The 21,419-nt window shown below is 38.6% G+C and overlaps 1 protein-coding gene across 3 annotated transcripts in view; it reads right to left on the bottom strand.

Annotated features, from left to right (window-relative positions):
• Nucleotides 1-21,419, bottom strand: part of PLCB1 (phospholipase C beta 1) — a 673,777-nt gene that overhangs the window by 115,267 nt on the left and 537,091 nt on the right. For all 3 annotated transcript variants that reach the window (XM_055305255.1, XM_055305265.1, XM_055305262.1), the window contains 5 exons: nucleotides 20,465-20,629; nucleotides 18,584-18,683; nucleotides 17,773-17,877; nucleotides 16,643-16,752; nucleotides 1,179-1,311 (listed from right to left, as the gene is read on the bottom strand). In XM_055305255.1, coding sequence (XP_055161230.1) covers nucleotides 1,179-1,311; nucleotides 16,643-16,752; nucleotides 17,773-17,877; nucleotides 18,584-18,683; nucleotides 20,465-20,629 — 613 coding nt within the window. The remainder of the gene's footprint in view (nucleotides 1-1,178; nucleotides 1,312-16,642; nucleotides 16,753-17,772; nucleotides 17,878-18,583; nucleotides 18,684-20,464; nucleotides 20,630-21,419) is intronic.

Below are 21,419 nucleotides of genomic sequence, written 5' to 3'. Positions count from 1 at the left end.
GTTGGCAAATTGAACACCAATAAAAAATAAATTTATAAAAAAATAAAATATCACTCTTTATGGTAAAATTGTCTTCCTACCATTATTGATCTCAACAGCTTTCTTGAAATTACAGGCCCCAGTTCATGTACATTTCTTACAAATTCAATATTATTTGTTCTTGTCAAAATCTCACTCTCCCCCTGAGAATTACCCTTTTCCTCCCAAATAAAAGATCTGGATTTCATCACTGCTATGCTGTAGTACGATGAGGAAGGAAGGAAAAAAAAAACATACCTTCATGGAAGGAAATTGTTCTTCCTTTTTTTACTTTATATTAACCCATTCGACAAAAGTGATCAAGTCCATGCTATTCCTCAGGTCTGTACCAAGTAAGCATCAAACTGAAGCCTATCCGGGGAAGCTTACCATCCACTGGGGAAATGGGGACATATAGAGGAGAGAGACTTGCCTAAAACAGTCTTAGATCAAAGGCCAAAGTTAGCTGCACAGAAATCAAAGGATTTTTCTAAGAAGTGAGATAGGAGTGGATCTTTGTTAGTAGAGGAACCGAAAGCAAGAATTGGGACCACAGGGAACTGTGTCCATCCTGACTTCACTCTTCACTAGCTATGTGGCCTTCAACATATACTTATTCATCTCAAAATGAATTTCTTCATCTGCCCAGTGCAGAAAATGACAGAATAGACCCTCATAGCCTTAGTCAATCTACTTGAAAAGCTGAGCAGAATGCTCAGCAGTCAGTGGATACCCAAGGCCACTGAAAAATATGTTGGAGGAAGATGGAAAGGAATTATTGACAGAGACTTAATTGGTGACATAGAAATAAGAAGATGCTTGTCAAGTGTTGCTGTTTATAAGTCTCATGAAGAATCCTTCACAAACTCTGCGAGTGCATGGATTAATATTGATCACTAAATACACATGGGGATCTGGGTGATGGTTTGTTGTAACCTCATAAGTTATTATCAGAGCCAGATGAACACTCATGAATCTCTCTTGGCATTTGTTTTTTATTCATTCATTCATTCACTCCACATTTCTGGAGCTCCTCCTATGTCCTTGCATCTTTGCTTCCTTGATACTCTAGGTAACTAAATCACACTATCTCCTTGAGCGGCACAAATAAACTAGAGGCTCTTAGTCATGTTATACAGTTCTCTTTCCAGAGTGTTTACCTGGAGCTGGTTGGCTGTGGAGAGCCTGGGAGGGTGGTTTGGGTGCCAGAGATGTAGTGTGATTCACTCCGTTTTCTGCTGGATTTGTCCCAGCTTCACTTGGAGCTTCTGACGGTGTTTCCCCAGGATCAGCCTAAAATCATAAACATCGTTTCATTTTCCAATTTTTTACCATTCTTTTGTGACCTTCCTAAGCCAACAGGGCTACATTTGATTTAGCGTTTTCACAACACATCTGGAATCTAAAACATCAAATTGAAACTGTCTGGAACACAGAAAAACACCTTGGTGTTGAACCATGACTATGGTACGTTAATTATATTAAAAAACACTGATTTGTACATCTTCCAATGTCCATGCCTTTTTGTAGTGCCCTCTCACACTGACTCTGGACAGGGCCATATGATTTGCTTAGGTCAAATGAGACAGTAGCAAATCTGATGCAAGCGGAAGATTGAGAAGGCACTTGTGAATTTTTCCTCTCTTTCCCAGACTCCTGCGACAGCCATGGAGAATAAGACACCATGTAGAGGAAAGCTGATTCATCTAGGTAAGGATCTCCCTGACTAGTCAGCGCTGGCTGACCATAAACACATGAGGGAGTCCAGCTAAGATAGGCTGAGCCTGGTCCAAAGCAGCAGAACTGCCCAGCTAACCAAAAGACTCATGAAAAATAGTAAGTCATTGTTGATGTTGTAAGCCACTAAATTTGGGAGATGCTTGTCATACAGCAGTAGCTGGTTTGTACAGTGGTTTACAAGTACAGATTTTGGAGTCAAATTTACCTGGATTAAAAAACTGTCCTTGCCACTTAGTTTTTTAAAAGATTTGCTTACTAATTAGAGAGAGAATGAACAACAGGGGCAGGGAGAGAGGAAGAAAGAATCTCAAACTGGCTCAGGACAGAGCCTGACACAGGGCTTGATCTCACAGCCCTGAGATCACAACCTGAGTCAAAACCAAGAGGGATGCCTGGGTGGCTCAGCAGTTTACCACCTGCCTTTGGCCCAGGGTGTAGTCCTGGAGTCCCAGGATCGAGTCTCACGTTGGGCTCCCTGCATGGAGCCTGCTTCTCCCTCTGCCTACGTCTCTGCCTCTCTCTCTCTCTCTCTGTTTCTCTTATGAATCAATAAATAAAATCTAAAAAACAAACAAACAAATAAAAAACTAAGAGCTGGATGCTCAACTGAGCCGCCCAGGCACCCCTGCCTGGCCTTGTATAGTATTAACAGTGTAGTGTTGGGAAAGTCACTTAATTCTCTGCCTCAATTTCCTCATCTTTATAGATGAAGATGTGTCTGTACTGAGTGTCATTATATTATGTACACTGTAAAATTGTTTAAAGGATCAAATAAGTAAATATTTGTGAAATGCTTAGAATAGTTTCTGGCACAGAGTGAATAGGTGTGCACAAAATAAAAAAAAAAGTTTTGAATTTGTGCAATACTACCAGTGAAAAGTAATAATAAATGCACTGGAATTTATGAAATCTCCACTCCATCCCCTCTAGCAGCTAGTCCACTGTATTCTATGTAGAATAAATATATATTAAATGTTTGTTGAATAAACATTGTTCTTTATTAAAAGCTGCCTCATTAGTCATCACATACCATTGCAACAATGCATTTGAATTCTTAAACGCTCTGCAACTCTTTTCTTAGAATTGCCTTCCAGGTTCATGGCAGACATTACTGACCATGGCTATCCCAATGTTCTACTTGGTAGTACATAAAATATATATTATATTAGGAAAGAGCCTGAAGTCATTTGAAGCGCAACATTGTGATATTTTGCCATGTGACTACACACAGCAGAAGGTCATATGAAAACATTTCTATGAAATGTAAGATGAAAATGATTGTCACAAGTGGCTTTTACTCTATCCCCCGATGCATCGTTCAAACACAAATTCCAAAACTGCTTTAATTGATGGCAGAACTTATTATAACAGATCATCCCTACTTATCTACCATGGTCTACTCATGGCTAGTGGTATTGAAGTGCAAGAGATGAGCTCTGGGGCTCGTGGCTGGAAATGAAGTAGGAGAGGCAAGGACCTAAAGGAAGAAATTAGCCAGCCTACAGAACTCACCGTGGTAGAACTCTGCCTTTTGAAAAATGGCTACTATGGATGGGTAAGTTCTACTTTGGTTGCATTAGTAAATTACATCCATCAGGAAAATTATCCCTAGAGCATTATGCCAAAGGGAGGGACTGCATATTTTTTGTTCACCAAAAAATTGCAATGTTGGGGTGCCTGGTTGGCTCAGTCAGAGGAACATGTAACTCTTCATCTGGGGTCGTGGGTTCGAGCAGACATTGGGTGTAGAGATTACTAAAATAAATAAAACTTTAAAAAAATGGCAAACTAGAGGAATATGGTCCAAACAGAGCGCATGGAAATGTTTTCTTTGGCTCACCCAATGTTGCCAAATATTTTAATTAAGGAGTTTTTTTTGTTAATAAAATAAATTTCTTGCTTTTCTTGAAAAATCAGATTGGCAACATTGGGCCTGTGTTCCCCATGTTGGGCTGGCATGGAGCAGTTCCTGTTCTTTTTATTTTTTATTTTTTTTATTTTTTTATTTTTTAAAATTTTTATTTATTTATGTAGGATAGTCACACAGAGAGAGAGAGGCAGAGACACAGGCAGAGGGAGAAGCAGGCTCCATGCACCAGGAGCCCGATGTGGGATTCGATCCTGGGTCTCCAGGATCGCGCCCTGGGCCAAAGGCAGGCGCTAAACCGCTGTGCCACCCAGGGATCTCCCCCCCTGTTCTTTTTAGAATTATTCCCTCCTTACTCATTTAGGCTTCACCTTTCTCATTCCTGCAGGTATTTGGTTTTGTGGCACACTTGAGAAGACTGACATATATCATAGATGTTTGGCCACAAAATTCATAGAGGAGATACATTTACACTGCATGGGAGGGACTGACGTAAAGGGAATGTAGGAAAGAACACTGGGACACCAGCAAAGTCATCCACTGGGCCTGGTCCCCTGGGTCGAACAAGGAAGGGGAAAGCTTCCCAGCCTCCTGGCCACAAGGGTGCTTGCAGTCACCAAACTCAGTGCCTGGGAAACCAGGAGGGAGGGTCCTCCTGTTCCATGGGCATCTGACCTTCCTCATTGATATCCAGGCAGGTTTCTGGAACCATATGGGAGATAAATCACATTTTTTTTCCAATGTGAAAGATGGCTAAAAATAGTCCTCTGGAGAGAGATAGGGTAAAAGAAAATTTTGACGGAGGAAAAGAGGTGATGGCAAGCCAGCTTTCAGAAAAGCAATAATATGTGGCTGTTTTTGGCAACCAAAATGAGTGTCTTGGGGGTTTCAGGCTGGAAGTGTGTCCAAAATGAATCCAACAACTTATTTTCACCTTGTATCAGGTTTGCAGACATTCCATGTAGCTGTATGCCCTTGGAAAACCAAGTTCAATCGTCAACTAGAGTCAAGTTGAAGGAAAAATAAGTCTCTGCTTATCAAGGTTATGCAAGACAAAGCCCTACATCCCAGAAGCTGACATACTGTATCAATGCAGAGAGATTTTTTAAAAAAGATTTTATTTATTTATTTATTCACGAGAGACAGAGAGAGGCAGAGACATAGGCAGAGGGAGAAGCAGGCTCCCTGTGGGGAGCCCGATGAGGGACTTGATCCCAAGGCCTTGGGATCATGACCTGAACCAAAGGCAGACTACTCAACCACTGAACCACCCAGGCTCCCCAGACACTTTTTTTTTTTAAAGCGGCTAAGTGTTGAGTAAACATACAGGCACACATGTTACAGTTATAATTGAGGATAAAGAGACCAGGGTTAGTTGCTGGATTTTGAGGTAAGCTTTGGAGAAATGCTTGCTTAGTCCAGGGCTCACTCACACCCTCAGATTCCTCCCAAAAGGTGGATTGCATTGCAGAACCCCAGGTGGCGCCAGTCACACCATACAATTTTTTTGTCTTAAAGATTTTACTTTTAAGTAATCTCTGCATCCAATGTGGGGCTCGAACCCACAATTCTGAGATCAAGAGTCATACACCCCACTGACTGAGCCAGCCAGGCGCCTCTCACACTGTTCATGAATAGGCAGTTAATGGAAATGATGGAAATAAGCAAAGCTGACTTAATGCAACAGCTCTGGCCATGCCCAGAGCTAGACAGGGAGCTCCTGGGAAGGTGCAGGTGCCACTCTGCTTCATACCAGCCTTTTATTGCCCAGGCTTCAAAAAAAGCTGGAAAACTAATTTTGCGTGTGTGTGTGTGTATGTGTGTGAAACTGCCTAATTTTAAGTCACTGAGGCCAAACAAAGCACATCTTCAGACCACATTTGGCTCAGAAGCTGTCTATTTGTACACTCTGCCCAGAGGAGCAGAATTTTTCTGGAATTCTGGGATTGTGTCAAGGTGAGCAATGCACCCACAGCAATGGTGGAGTGAGAGGGCTATGCTGGGAAATGCAAAGGGCCAAAGGACCTGCAGTCCACCATGCCCTATCTCCTGGCCCCAGTGACTGGACAAAGATGGTGAGAAAAGGGCAAGTGAGGACTGAATGCTAGACTGAGGAATCTGAGGGCTCCTTGACAGTTTTTGTTTTTGCTTGATACTTGTCAGGTGTCTCTTATGATATTCCAGAAACAAATTTTATTTATTAGTTTCATGCGAAACTATGATGGTGAATACATCAGACTGATGTTTAAAATATTGTGTTAACCAAGGGCAGGATGTACAAATTCTAATATCTGTCTGTCATGGAGAGTGCTAACAGAAGCAACTGTTGATCACCGAGTGCTAGATGGCATTAGACACACCAGCCTCACTGCAGCCAGCGTGGGATGCCCTCTCAACTCCACTATAAAGGAAAGGAATCCCAGACATTGGGGTTCCTGGGTGGCCCAGTTCGTTAAGCGTCTGCCTCCAACTCAGGCCATGATCTCAGAGTCCTAGGATCAAGTCCCCTGTCAGGCTCCCTGCTCAGCAGGGAGTCTTTCTTCCTCTGCCTCTCTCCCTCCCCACCATTCATGTGCTCTCTTTCTCGCTCACTCACTCTCTCTCAAATAGATAAAATCTTTTAAAAAAAAGAAATCCAAGGTGTCATTAAAGGTCTTTTTTTTTTTTTTAAAAAAAAGATTTCGTTTATTTATTCATGAGACACACACACAGAGAGGCAGAGACACAGGCAGAGGGAGAAGCAGGCTCTATGCAGGGAGCCCAATGTAGGACTTGATCCCAGGACCCTGGGATCACCACCTGAGCCAAAGGCAGATGCTCAAACACTGAGTCACCCACGTGCCTCTAAAGGTCTTTACTAAACACTTTATTAAAAGTCATATAACTTGCTAGAGGCCACACAGTTAACAGCAGGATTGGTGTTTGAATATGTCTTAGAGTTTAAAGTCTGAATTGCACTATTGCCCTATTTCATTCAGTATTCCGTGCTAATAGCAACTTCTAAGGAACTTAATTTGAAGCTGAAATATAGAGATGTGTAAATGTAAGCATCATTCTCAGAGAGCTTACTCAGTTACACTCAAAAGGCATTATTCATGTATAAAAAGCTAAATGAGTTAAATAGAACAGCTAAACACAAATGCCTGTAGTAATAATACAATAGTAGAATTAAAATTTTGACATCATCACTGGAAAGTTGAATAATTCCCTTTTATAGATATGTGAGCTGAAAAGCAGAAACCAAATTCCTTGTCGTGCTCAAAAGAATCAGTGGAAGTCAACACCTATGACTTTATTTCTGCCCAGTCTTTTCCCAAATACTCTTTTTTATCAGTTTGAATAAAATAAGCATGAAATCCTTTCACATCTTACCGGAAATTACAAAAGAAACAAAAGAACAAGAAATGTCAGTTTTGTCAATTGAATAGAGATCTTCCTGGAATCCAATTAAATAAATTTCAAGGAAAGTTCAGAAGATAGTTGCACTAGAATTCGCTTAGTTGGGTGGAAAAAATTGTGCATAATGAACAACAGCAGTAGGTGCTTGCCCTCTAGTGGCCAAATGTAAGTATTACATTATTTTTTCCTTCAAAACATGGAATAATGGATCTGTTACAACATCAAGATTCTATTTTAAAAAAATTATGTCTAGGGGATCCCTGGGTGGCGCAGCGGTTTAGCGCCTGCCTTTGGCCCAGGGCGCGATCCTGGAGACCCGGGATCGAATCCCACGTCGGGCTCCCAGTGCATGGAGCCTGCTTCTCCCTCTGCCTGTGTCTCTGCCTCTCTTTCTCTCTGTGACTATTATAAATAAATAAAAAATTAAAAAAAAACTTTAAAAAAAGGAAAAGATCATATAAAAAATTATGTCTTAAAATAAATTATGTCTTTCCTACTTCCAAAGAGAACAGAAGTGACTTTAAAATATAACACAAGTGTATCAATAAGAGGATAGCTGGAAAGACCGTTTTTTGACAAGTTTTGCAGGAGGAGATGCCATTTGGTATGCTAGTTGAAAAGACTTCCCTCCACGGCATTGAAAATTTGGATCTGACAGTCAAGGAATAGAAAACTAGGATTTGGAGGATTTATTCAAGAGGGTAATAGAGTAAGTAAGAGGTCTTCCAGATACCAAATATCTATTGTACTACTGGAGGTGTTGGGTCATGCTGACCTGCCCGAGTCACCTAAAAAGTACAGTCCCCTCTGTGTAGTCTTTAGGATGACAGCAGCTTGATTCAGATACCAGATGAATAAGGGGCAAGGTCATCACTTTTTGACAGAATATCAAGGTCAAGGTTTATAATTTTGTCAGGTAGAAATCCAATCCAGTCAGGACAGGTGTGGGCAGGGAGAATGGTTTTGTCAGAACTAGCTTTTCCCTCAGGATAGAACTCCCTCAGACACACGTATTAATTGGTGCCTTGAATTTATATTACCTGAATGAAATTAAATAATGTATCAACTGCACAGCTCTAAGGAATTAAAAACATCTCTAAAAACCTCCTGATGTATGTAATCTGAAGTATTTCAGGATGCAGTATACTAGTATTTGCTGACTAGTATACTAGTATATACCTGCTTTGAAATGAATCAAAAAATAAGACAGAATAATGAGTGGATAGAGAGATGGAGAGAGAGATAGATGTGATAAAGCAAAGGCATCAAAATTTAAATTGTGGAACCCAGGTGATTGATACATAGATATTCATTCCACAATTCTTTCAACATTTGGTACATTTAAAAATTTTTATAATAAATGATGGTAAAACTATATTGTGAAGAATCTACCAGACTGAGTTAGATGCATGAGACAACTTTAAAGAGCTGAATAAATTTATCTGTTGACTTCAGTTTTTGTCATATCTGTGATCGCATACAAAAATCATCAGCATTCACATCGTATCTTTGTTGAAACATCTGTGACAGCTGTAAGTTGACATGTATATGCATGGATTTTAATTAATGTTAGTCTTCCTCCAAATTGTAAGGCCTATGAGAGCATCTGATTTTGCTCATCATTATATATAGTATGTGATGCCAGCATGGTGACTGGCAAAGTTGTGTTCAAATATTTTTTTATTGAACGAATAAATGAAGAAATTTGCATTTTGTTTTTAGCTCATATATAATTACTACATATACTATCACTGACAAGTTCCTGAAACTAAAGAACCACCCATTATGCTAACATAAGAAAACACATTTTTGAATGAATGAATCAGTGAGTGAATGAAGATGCTGCTCTTTCTCTTGTCTGTAGAGAATCTGCATTTGATTCAGAATTACAGCAGCTTATTTAGAAAGAGATTAAAGGGAGACACTATTTTAGATATGTTACATATGTTATCGTTTCTGCCAACTTTAAGGAATATTTGATATACTCTCCAAAGAAATCAGAAGAAATGAATGCTTCATAGTTGGGCAGATAAAACGGATTCTTCTTTTTAAAATGAAAGTAGACCAACCACCCTTAACATCCATCTTGTGGGAATGTGTCTTTCAAATTAACTAAGCCAGATCACTTGGCAAAGACTAGGGTCAATCACTCACAGAACAGATTCAGGACAATTCCTTGAGAAAAGAGTTTCTCCTGGAGCCCTGCTTGGATTCTGTGATAAAGCTGACATTTTAGAGTGGATGGAATAATGACGTTTTAATTCTACATGGGGAGAGCCCCATGTAAGAAACAGATGTAGGACTCCAAAGCACTGGTTCTCAGTGTGTTGTACCTTAACCAGCAGCATCGGCATCACTAACAAACTCATTAGAAATGCAAATTCACCCCGGACCTACTCAGTCAGAAACTCTCAGGGCAAGTGGAACACTGTGCTTGAAGAAGTGATCCAGGTGATTCTGACAGATGCTTCAGTCTGAAGACCTTGCTGCTTAAAATTTGTCAGGTCAGTAGCAGCAGCGTGAATTGGAAGCGCCTTAAAAATGCAGAATTTTGTGCTCTGCTTCAGAACAATTAAATCTGAATCTGCATTGCAACAAGATCCCCAGATGATCTGTATGCATATTAAAATTCGAGAAGCCTCAGAGTGAAAAATCTTTTCATTGCGAGTCACACTTGTACAATGCCTATGGCATGGGACCTGGCATGGACTACAGTATTCAAATTTCTGGATGTATAGCTGTTTTGGGCACATGAACTCAAAGCTCCTTAGCTGAATCCATCGAAATGTGAAAAATTGTTATGGAGGAGGTTTGTAAAAGCAGTGAAATTGAATCAATATTTGAGTAGTTTCAACTCAAATTCATATATGGTCTTCTCTTGAGAACTCATTGAAAAAGACTAGTTCCTCCATTTTTTGCCTATTGCTCTTAGGCAAGTCAATTTACTATTATAAGCAACCACTCCGTCTTTTAAAAATGGGGATATTATATATTGTCTAGTTAGGGCTCAGTTTTATCCAGGGCACCCAATAAAATGCCTTGGAAACTCCAAAGCTGTATAGAAATGAAAGGGATAATGTCATTATCTAAAGGACATTTCCAGGGGAACTTTGGGTGGCTCAGTGGTTGAGTGTCTGCCTTTGGCTCAGGTTGTGATCCCGAGGTCTGGGGATCTAGTCCTGCATCAGGTTCCCCTTGGGAAGTCTGCTTCTTCCTCTGCCTATGTCTCTGCCTCTCTCTGTCTCTCATGAATGAATAAATAAAATCTTTTTTTTTTTTAAATAAAGGACATCTCCAAAAAGGCAAACTTTCTCTTCCTACTCTATTGGATGCTTTAAAGTTCAGGGATTGTGAGAAATTATTTCTATAAATTGGCATTTTGCTCAGTTATTATTTGGGGAGAAAGATTTTCATTTAAAGAGAATCCAAAATGACCAGTAAACCTCATCTTTGATTTTAGTGCTGAGTTCTTGAACCATGGATAAGGTATCAAACTCTGATACCCAAAGCTTTCTCTTAAATTAAACACTGTAACTTTATGAATCACCTTGAATTTTTGCTGTCATTATTTTACTTGTGAAATCCACACTGGTAAGACCATAAAATCTTTTTCTTTTCAAATAAGCAAATCCCATCAAAGATGCCTATAGTACCATACACTGAATAAAGGAATAAATTATTTTAGATGCATTCCAGCTCATTTATAAGAACACAGGAGTCTGACAACTTCAAAACAGGCCTCTTGGAATGAATGAAATTATGGTATTACTAAACAACTTTCCTTTCCAAAATCAAAGTGATATGTAAGACCACCTTCATTCATATAAGACGCAGAAGCCAGTGTGCAAACTAATCAAATGGAACCCACATATATAAATTTCACTATTGAAAAAGAATATAGTATCCAGTGATGTAAATGAGGGGAAGAAGGAATCTTGACATTTGATTTAACAAAAAAATTTAATTCAAAGGATGCTACTGTTTAAAGTAAAGGTCTTATATTCTGTACCTAGTTATCCAAACAACATGCTATAGAGGCCAGAAAGAGAAATGAAGGGCTAGTCCTTGTTAATGGTTACTAGAAAATTGCAGTTTTGTAATTGAGGTAGTGTGATGGGGTTTAGTGGAGACCCTAGCTACTCAAAGTATGCTCCACAGAACAGTATTATCCTATCACCTGGGGTTTGTGAGAGATGTTGAGCTTCTCTCCACCCCAGACCTGCTGACTCAGGATCAGCATTTCATCATGATACCCTGGTCTGCACATTAGACTTCTAGAAATGCTAGTATAATACATGAATTATGGAGCTGGATGGCTTGGATTTCAACACCAACTCTGCTCCTTATTGGTTGTGTGACACTGGCTGAGAAATTGAATCTCTCAGTACTCAGTTTCCTCATCTGTTAAATGGGAATAATCATAGCAAACAAGACATACGGATGCTTTAAGACGTAAGTATATTAATACATGAAAGGGCTCAGAACAGTGCCAGGTACATAGTAAGTACTCAGTAAAATACTTCTGCATTCCCCAACATGCTAAAAAGCAAGAGACATCCAAATATCACATTTGGACATTAATGATGTCACATAATATTTTGTAATCAATACATTGGGTATTTACTTTTTTCTCTTTACAGGTATATTTTAAAAATAGAAAATCAGGAGTGTTACTAAAGTCTTATCAGCATTTCTAGAACCATATGAAAACATTCGGGTTGTGAAACTTTTTAAAAATTAAGAATTTTTTTAAAAGAGGGATGCCTGGGTGGCTCAGTGGTTAAGCGCCTGCCTTTAGCTCAGGGTGTGATCCTGGAGTCCTGGGATTGAGCCCCACATCAGGCTCCCTGCATGGAGCCTGCTTCTCCCTCTGCCTGTGTCTCTGCCTTTCTCTCTGTGTCTCTCATGAATAAATAAATAAAATCTTAAAAAACAGAGAATTTTTTAAAAAGAAAAATATACGTATACCTACTTGTTAGAAGAATATATACCAAGAATGTTAACAGTATCTGCAAAATTACTGAGGGCCTTTTTAATGGTATATTATGTTTAAAATTTTCTATAATACCTTTCAAAATAAAGAAATAGCTATAAATATTATAAAGCCTTTGTTACAATTTAGATCAGGTAACTTTCTACAATTTTACCAGCCCAGCATCCTGAATGACAACTTTAAAAGACACAATATAAATCCAGAAACTCAAATCTCTATTCCTTAACTTACATAAATATATGTTGGATTTCTAGATAGATATCCATCTATCTTTTCACATGATCTGAAACAAATGCTTAGTGTTCAAAGCATGGGGGAGTTTTCAACTTGCCTACTTATTTGGTTTGCAAATTACTCTATGAAGATAATTTATTAAAGTATTACAAATCTGGGAATATTTTGCAGGTCCAATGAAGTCTTGAATTTTCAAATAGAAATGACCTTTATAACTACCAAGTTAAAAGGATTATACTAAAAAAGTCTTTGCTGCTAAAATAGTGTCCCCAGTGCCTGCTATGTCCTAGATAGAATTTTCTTTTGAGAAAACCACAGCTACTTATTTTCAGTGGCCTCATTCAAACAAACTCACATTATTACAAGGCAAGATAAAGGGCACACTGGTGTTCAATGGTGTGGAGTGACTCTTCCTAGCGTTACATGATAAGGGCAAATGATTTTTTGTCTTGAGCTTCAAAAATGAGGTCATTCAGGGTTTTGACATTTCAAAGGAAAAAAATTATATTTTCTCTGTTGGACCATTTGGAATCTATGGGATTCAATGCCTCTAAAATTATTTTTAAAACTGAAAATATCTAAATAGCCTCTAAATTTAATGAACATTATACATTTACTGAAAATCCTTTCTGATCACCATTGCTAGAGGAGAAACAAAAATAAAGTTGACCTAAAATGCTACTTCTGTATTTTTGTAGCCATTAGTGTTGCATTCTCTTTAAATAGAGTTTTGATATGTGATGTTTGGTGCAAAGATAAGGCTTTGAAAGGACAGTGTGACAGGATCCCTGACATCTTGAAGCCCCTAGGTCTCCCATTCCTTAGAGTGACATTTTTTTTGCAAACACTAGAAAAATGGTCTCTCTGGTGCTCCAGTAAAATACACCATTAGGAGACTTTTTATTTCAATTGCCATACTATATAAGCAGAAACTGACGGTGTCTTGAAATGTTCTCTTCAACTGTGGGCTCACTCCTTGGAGAACCTGGCTAACAAATATGTAGACATCCAGGACAGAAAAAGTATTGTTTCTAAATAGGGACAATACATGAAATTTCACTTGAAAATGGTTTCTTTGAACTTCTATTTCCTAGGAGGGAGAAAACACACACACACACACACACACACACACACACACACACACACAGTTGATTAAAGAGATTCCTGTTTTCTAACTGGAGAAGAATGTTATTAGGGATTATTTCTACCTACACAAATTATCTTTACTTCAAATTGTATTGTATTACATATGTTAGTGAGCTAAAGCAAGTAGAAGAGGAAAGAATTCTGGAGCTTCTGTCAGATTTCTAAGGACAGCCTCTAATTCCATATTGGTGTCTATATGAGCAAAATGAGAAATTCATTGAATTTTCTCCTCTTAATCTTTTCAAAGGTCATTGGAAAGAAAAAGTGCTATGATCTTTAAAGAACCACAGAATTAAAGAGGTAACTATTGCCATCATTCCAATTCTGGTTTCCAGACAAAAAAATTCAGGAAAGGCATTCATTCTTGATTTTCAGTATAAAACGGCAGCTAGGGCAGCCTGGGGGGGGGGGGGGGGGGGCTCAGCGGTTTAGCGCCACCTTCAGCCCAGGGCCTGATCCTGGACACCCGGGATCGAGTCCCACGTCGGGTTCCCTGCATGGAGCCTGCTTCTCCCTCTGCCTGTGTCTCTGCCTCTCTCTCTCTCTTGAATAAATAAATACAATCTTAAAAAAAAAAAAACGGCAGTTATTCATCATTGTTGTGTTCCCTCTAAGCAGAAGGTGACATGGCGGTGGTTTTGATTTACTGAGACAATGGTCTCAGGAGAAAAATGCAGGAAGGTGAGGAAAGCAGGGTAAGAGGGAAAGAAGATTAAGTTTAAATGTGGTCTCAGCCTGGAGTCCAGCCTTAGCCTTATCCCATGGGGGCTCAGGAGTGTGAACTGCAATACAGAAGTTGCCCACCCAGAAGCAAGTCACCTGGGCTCTCATTCTCCTGGATCTTTCATTTGCTTGGCATGGGTCACTCCATTCCAGGACTAGCCTGCCAGACATCTGCAGCAAAGTAGTTCCTATTAACCCAGGCCAGGTTTCTGGAGAAGTCTGTGGCCATGAGTCATCTGCAGCCCACACCTGCAGCAACCCAGTGGCAGTGGGTGAAGCAGCACTAAAAAGAAGCTCTGGGTAGGACACCAAAACATCTACTTGGAGGGTGGGAAGGCTCCCTCCTTCTGTGAGCCCCACACAAGCAGTGAGTGCTTAGACTAAGCCTTCACAATTCACGCAGAAGAGGGCCTAGGTGTTTTTCATTTGTTTTTTCCCCTCTGCAGATGCTAAGTATAGATGTTAGAGGCTCAAATAACTTTGGAAGTATATTCATGTCTGCTGTTCACCATACTTTTCTGGCAGTGTAAAATTTTCCCATAACCCTACTTACTGCATACCACAAAAAGCATTATTTATGAAACTTACCAGTCTAAGTCTAAATTTAAATTTCTTTAAATTTCACTCTCTGCTGGACCTATGGGATATGATGCTGGCAGTGTAAATAAGAGCCTGGAAAATGTTACTTTTATGTTGAATATTTTCCTTCCCTTTCCTTTCCTTTTTTCTCATGTTCAATTAGTTCAAAACATATCTTAGAGAAAAATTTTCTAAAATTATGTGCAAAAAACAAGGAAATAATCATATATGTACTCAAAAATGTGTTTTCATATATGTTCACAGAAGATCTGATGGAACAGAGAGCGAAGAAAAGAGTGGAGTATTTCAAATATCCAAAAACAGGGGATTGGAAAAATCAATTATGGTATGGCTATATGACAGAAGACTGTGAAGTCATTAAATGTTGTGTCATAGAACATTTAATGACATGTAATATATTTGCAGTAAGTGAAAATAAAAAGTTAAAACAGACTGTGAATATTATTCCTTTTTATGAAAAAGTAATAACTGTGCATAAAAAGACTAGTTATATATACACTCCATATTTACAGTGTTATGTCTGGGTGGCTTAGGTATTTGAATTACAGGTAAAATCTTTGGGATTTTCTTTTCTCACGTATAGTTTAAAATTTTTCTATGATAAACCTAGGTTTCTTTTGGAATAAGAAAAAAGTTATTTAATAAATTATTTCAGCTCGGGGCACCTGGGTGGCTTAGTCAGTTAAGGGTCCAACTCTTGCTTTTGGCTCAGGTCATGATCTTGGGGTCATGGGATCAAGTCCCGTGTTGGGCTACATGCTCAGGGAGGAGTCTGCTTGAGATTCTCTCCCTCTCCTTCTGCCCCCTCCCCCCAGCTTGCATGCTCGCTCTCTCTTTCAAATGAATAAATCTTTAAAAAGTTAATTATATCAACTTTAATAGACTTGCTATTAGTTATAAATATCCAAACAATTTTCAAAATTTTGTTCTCCCATTCTGATAGTTCTCCATTTTTGTCTCATCTTTCCCCATGAATCTATCCTTAGAATATTCAAATGAAATATAAAAATACCTCATTTCTTTCATTATTTTTAATATTGGCATCATCTCTAATCACTAAATTATATTTCACTTTAAAGAAAAAAAAACTAAAGGACTCGGGCAACCCGGGTGGCTCAGTGGTTTAACGCCGCTGTCGGCTCAGTGTGTGATCCTGGAACCCAGGATCAAGTCCCACATCAGGCTCCCTGCATGGAGCCTGCTTCTCCCTCTGCCTGTGTCTCTGCCCCTCTCTCTCTCTGTGTGTGTGTCTCTCTCATGAATAAATAAATAAATAAAATCTAAAAAAAAATAATAAATTCCCAACTTAAAAAAAAAACATGAAAGGACTGCCCATCTACATAGAAGCTTTCTATTTTTAAATTTCACTTCTAATATTTCTAGACCCTTCCTTAATTATTCTTTGCATTTTGACACCTAATTTAGAAAAATATACCAATTGTTTGGAAATATATAATGTAATACTAGTGACAGATATTTTATGGCCCAAACTATACACCAGGCATATGCATTAAGGACTTTATGTATTATGAGAAGTCACAAAAGCACTTTGAGAATTCTGCACTTTAGATTAAAGACAAAAGGAAATATTAAATGAATTGAGGATCATCCTCTTTTCTAAATGCTTTAATCACCTTTAATCAATATGAAATCAGTTAGAACTTCAATCTGAAATGTCAAGATGTGCACTGTTCTATGTGGTCACAAAAGGAGATGCTGGTCACAGAATACCAGAGGAGAATGAAATATGAAACATTCAGTCAATCATGTAGATGTTTTGTGAGATAATGCTGAGCTCCATCAAAGTGTTTTTCCAATGTGCCAGTTTCTTCTCGTGAGTTGTGATGTTACATAGGCAATGCCAGCCACTGGGTGTGGAAATTATGTTTAATACCATGCATTAGATTACAACACTCACTCACCTCTTTCTTTACTTCTTCTTCATCTTCCAGTGTCAAAGCAGCCAGTTGTTTAGCTCTCTGTTCCATCAGATTCACATATCGTATTGGATTTGACAAAGCTTCAATCACATCTAAATAAGGAAGAGATATTTTAGATCAAAAGTCCTGGATACATTGATAGCTACCATTCATTCATCCATCCATGCATCCATCCAACCAACCATCCATCTATCCATTCACTCATCCATCCATGCATTCATTCATCATCTTTCTACTACTCACCTACCCATCCACTAATTCACCATCCATCTTCTACTCTTCCATCTACCATGTAACCCTCCACTCATCCATCCAACATTTTGGAAATGGACAAGAGTCAGGACCCTTTGCTGCAACAGGAAGACAGAACTCAAAGGAGTTCAGCTCTGACAGCTAAACTGGATAATAGGCTCTAGCCCAGGGTGCCTAAATATTCCATAGTTTTTAGTTTCTTTTTGAGGGTCCATCCATTCCAGCACTTGTCCTATTTGGCCCAAATGGTGTTTCATAAATGTAGGAAGACATTTCACATTTTAAAAAGCCTGCTTTCCAGACTGTTTAACAACCTAAAGATTGCACAGAATCATTCATACATGATACTGTCTAGCCAGAGTGAGTTAGGCCTGCCATCTTTGGATGGATATGTGCTCTAAGTTTGCCACAGTCCCTACTACACCAATCCCCAATACCTCACAACCAGGCCACTTAACCTTATAACTACTTAAATTTATGATTCCTGGTTAAAGTCACAAGTTCATTCTTCTAAACTTAGAATTTCACCCATGATGTGGCTTCTGAAACTGGCTGAAGACAAATTCATTGTATAGACCTAGATACCCTGCTGTAGCATCAGGTAGCATGGGTTAGAAATTGCTAGATCCATAAGAACAATACCAATAGCAGATAAATATGCTCATACTTTATTGGGACTTAAATGAAATCAAGTGAAATTGTATCCACAAAGGCTTGAGCAATTTAATAAATATACCTGCATAAATAGAAGTAATTCTGAGGCCAGAATTTGCTGCTTATTTATGGTCCAGATTTCCATCTAAACCACAAAAATATGGATGGCCCCAGATAGAAATATGCCCTTGAGGTAGGTTGTTTACCTGCATAGGTATCTGGGACATAGTCTTTCACCTCTATGTAGACAAACACAGCTGGAAGCATCAGAGGCTGGTTCCTCTCATTCCTCAGACAGATGTAGTGATAGCCTGGAAAGGTGACAGCAGTACTGTGTTTCGCATATTTTCTTCACAATGTTAGTTATAACACAGGAACATCTATGTGATGCAGGTGTTTATTTTAGGTGGCTTTGGATGACAAACAGGTCACTTCTTTCTCATTTTAATTGCATGGTTTTACGTGATTTTTTTTTTCCTCGTCAGACAGGAGAACAATGTTGATCTTGATTATTTTTCTTTCCAAACATGTTTTTTTTTTCCCACAAAAGAGAATTTAAAAATGTATGCCAGAGGCTAAATTATTGGTCCAAATTCTTCCCCTGTACATGATTTCTTGATTTGGGGCTTAGCCATGTGCTTTGTTTTGGACAAGGAATGTTAGTGATGTGGTACAAACAGAGCCTTAAAATACACTTCGCAGAGTCAGGCTTGCCCTTATGCATTCCAGTGGGCTGCCATAAAAGTCCATGCTGTGGGTGCCACTGTTCCTTCAGAATGAGCACACATGGAAGAGACCTAACTCCAGCCCACAGCCTAAAGCACAGCTGCATGGCTGAGCCCAGCCAAACTCTGTCAACCCACAGACTTGTGAACATAAGGATAAAGTACTTGTAATAAGCCGCTGAGTTTCCAGATAGCTTCCTAAATCATTCTTTAACCACCACCTAAGGTGGTGATGGTTTTCTTTACAACTTTGATAGGTAGTATATCACCATACCATCCATATTATCCATACCTGGCCGAATTGCCTGTACTGGCAAGATCCGGTGACCAATAAATTTACCTCCTTCTTCATAAACTGCTATCCTCAAACAGGCCAGAGAAGGAAGAACCACCTAGAGGTAAATTAAAGATACTTGTGGTTAAAGAAGAAGCAACTCCAAGAAAGAATCAGAAAGGTAATATTCAAATATGCCCTGTGTTTCAATTTCAAGTAGAAGTTTCTGCTTAGCCAACTGATTAGAAGTTAAGTTGTTGCTCTATAATTCAGATTTTCAAAAGGATTACCAGAGATACAGCTTCAGCTATGCTTTATCACTTTGTCCTGAGGAGGGATTTGTTCAACATGTAGCCCATTTTCTTTTGATATGAACATTCTCAACATGGAAATGATAAAAGTTTAAATATATGTTTAAATATAAAGTTAGTAGTCTTATCACTATTTGAGAATTTACTCTTACATTTTCTTTTTTCTTTTTCTTTGAGAGAGAGAGAGACAGAGAAAGCATGTGCACACACTCACTTGAGTGAGGGGTGGAGAAGGGAGAGAGAAAATCCCAGGCATGCTCCACACCCAGTGTAGAGCCCCATGTGGGGCTCATTCCCATGACCTGAGCTTCAAAGAGTCAGACATTTAACCAACTGAGCCACCCGATGCCCCTACTCTTACATTTTCAAAGCAAACTGCTTTCATATTTTCTTTTGCTTTCATATTTTCAAAGCAAAAGCACAAATGCAAAAAAAATAGCTTTCAGGACAGCTTTCAAAATGAGATTGCTTTATAAATAAATCCCAAGGGCAGCCCACGTGGCTCAGTGGTTTAGTGCCACCTTCAGCCCAGGGCGTGATCCTGGAGACCGGGGATCGAGTCCCATGTCGGGCTCCCTGCATGGAGCCTGCTTCTCCCTCTGCCTGTGTTTCTGCCTCTCTCTCTCACTGTGTCTCTCATGAATAAATACATAAAATCTTTTAAATAAATAAATAAATAAATAAATAAATAGATTAATAATTAATTAATCCCAAATAGACAACAAGTAAGTAATTGCTCATTTTTCCCCCACCAAGGAAAACATGTGTCTAAAACATGAGGCTGACTATATCCTTCAGAACTTAATTTCCATAACAAGAGCAAACTAACACTTATTGACTATTTTCAAAGTGCCAGACATTTTATAAATATTTTCAGTGTATTGGGGGATGTTTATTAATAACTCGTTGAAGTAGACACTACTATAAAATCTGAGTAACATATTAAAAATAGTGGGATTACAGAGACATTTAACACAGATGTGCTCTTTATAGGAGACACCCTTTCTAGATCTTTGGCCAGATAAAAGCCAAGGGTAGATATTCTATTCCACTTTCTACTGGACTTCTGCCTTCTTTTGTGTGGCAAGCACGTGTGAAGAAGATTTGCCTTTTTGGTATCAAGTGGAAAAACTTTTAACTCTATCAGACAGAATCCAGACAAGATAGAATGACCAGCTGCCTGAGGCTAGAGTTATAGGAAATTTAATTAATATTCTTTTTTTAAGGAAGTGTGGAATTACGGACTTCCTTCTCTCTGCTACCATATATATTATTCCCTACTTCCCACTCTACTTCACTTGAGTTAACAATAAACCTATATCACTTATCTCTTGGATATGAGTTAAATTATATGTTTTTCTGGTTTTCCAAATGAGGCAAACTAGAATTAATCAATTAACAACACAATTCTAAAAACCCAAACAAGTCATTTGCAGAGATCTTGAACAGTTTTTAAGACCGCCCCCAAAGTGCTATTGCTTGATTAATGTGCAAATTCCCAAATAATTCTTCACGTAGTTTTTTTTTTTCTCAGAGTGAAACACCTAAAATATGCGGTTACATCTCATATCAAGGATATGAGACCAACCTTTTTGAACACAATGGGCTCTTCTTCCCAGACAGGATTTACAGCATTTCCTTGTGATGTTTTGGTCTTAAATGCCTTTCTCCTTGTGTCCACAGGCAAACCAAACATATCCACTTCCACGTAAGTCCCAACTTTCTTATCAGAAAGAAACTGACCTGAAATAATCTAGAAAATAATAAAAAAGAATTCTTGATAAGTGAGTAAGCGATAGAAGAGCATACTTGAGGGAGGTACAAATGCTGGTTGAATCATAGCCAAAATGAAATAGAGTATAAATATAATTGCTTTTTTGGTTAAAGAATTGGTAGAGGGCAGCCCGGGTGGCTCAGCGGTTTAGCGCCACTTTCAGCCTGGGGCGTGATCCTGGAGATCCAGGATCGAGTCCCACATCGGTCTCCCTGCATGGAGCCTGCTTCTCCCTCTGCCTGTGTCTCTGCCTCTGTGTCTGTCATGAATAAATAAATAAAAATCTTAAAAAAAAAAAAGAATTGGTAGAGGGACACTGAAAATGATGAAGTTAGAAGGAATCCATTAATAGAACAAAATTGTATACGAGGAAATAAATGAACAATTACCAAGAGTTTGATGAGATTATACCTTTTGTACTTGAGATACATCTCTTAAATGTTGAAGATGGATCTTAGAGCCAACTGAATATAAAGATTTTTCTAATACTTAAAGATGTTAAAAAAAATAAAGATGTTACAAGAGAAAAAAATTCTCATTTTAGCTTGATTGTAAATGAAGTTAAAAGGTTATCTGAGAATACAAATTTTAAATGTAACAAAGTAGAAACTCAAGCATTTAAAAAGTTTCCTTTTGTTCATAAAATTCAACATGGAGGAGTGGTTGTAACTCTATGCCATTCAATTCTCAGAGTTGTTATACTTTCAGTTTTTAATTTTTTTAAGTAGGCTCTACACCCAGTGCTCCAGTGTGGAGCCCAGTGCAGGGC

Source organism: Nyctereutes procyonoides, unplaced genomic scaffold (assembly GCF_905146905.1).
Source record: "Nyctereutes procyonoides isolate TBG_1078 unplaced genomic scaffold, NYPRO_anot_genome, whole genome shotgun sequence".
Lineage (NCBI taxonomy): Eukaryota > Metazoa > Chordata > Mammalia > Carnivora > Canidae > Nyctereutes > Nyctereutes procyonoides.
Note: the sequence above shows the minus strand (reverse complement) of the source record. Positions and strands in the feature narration are given on the sequence as shown.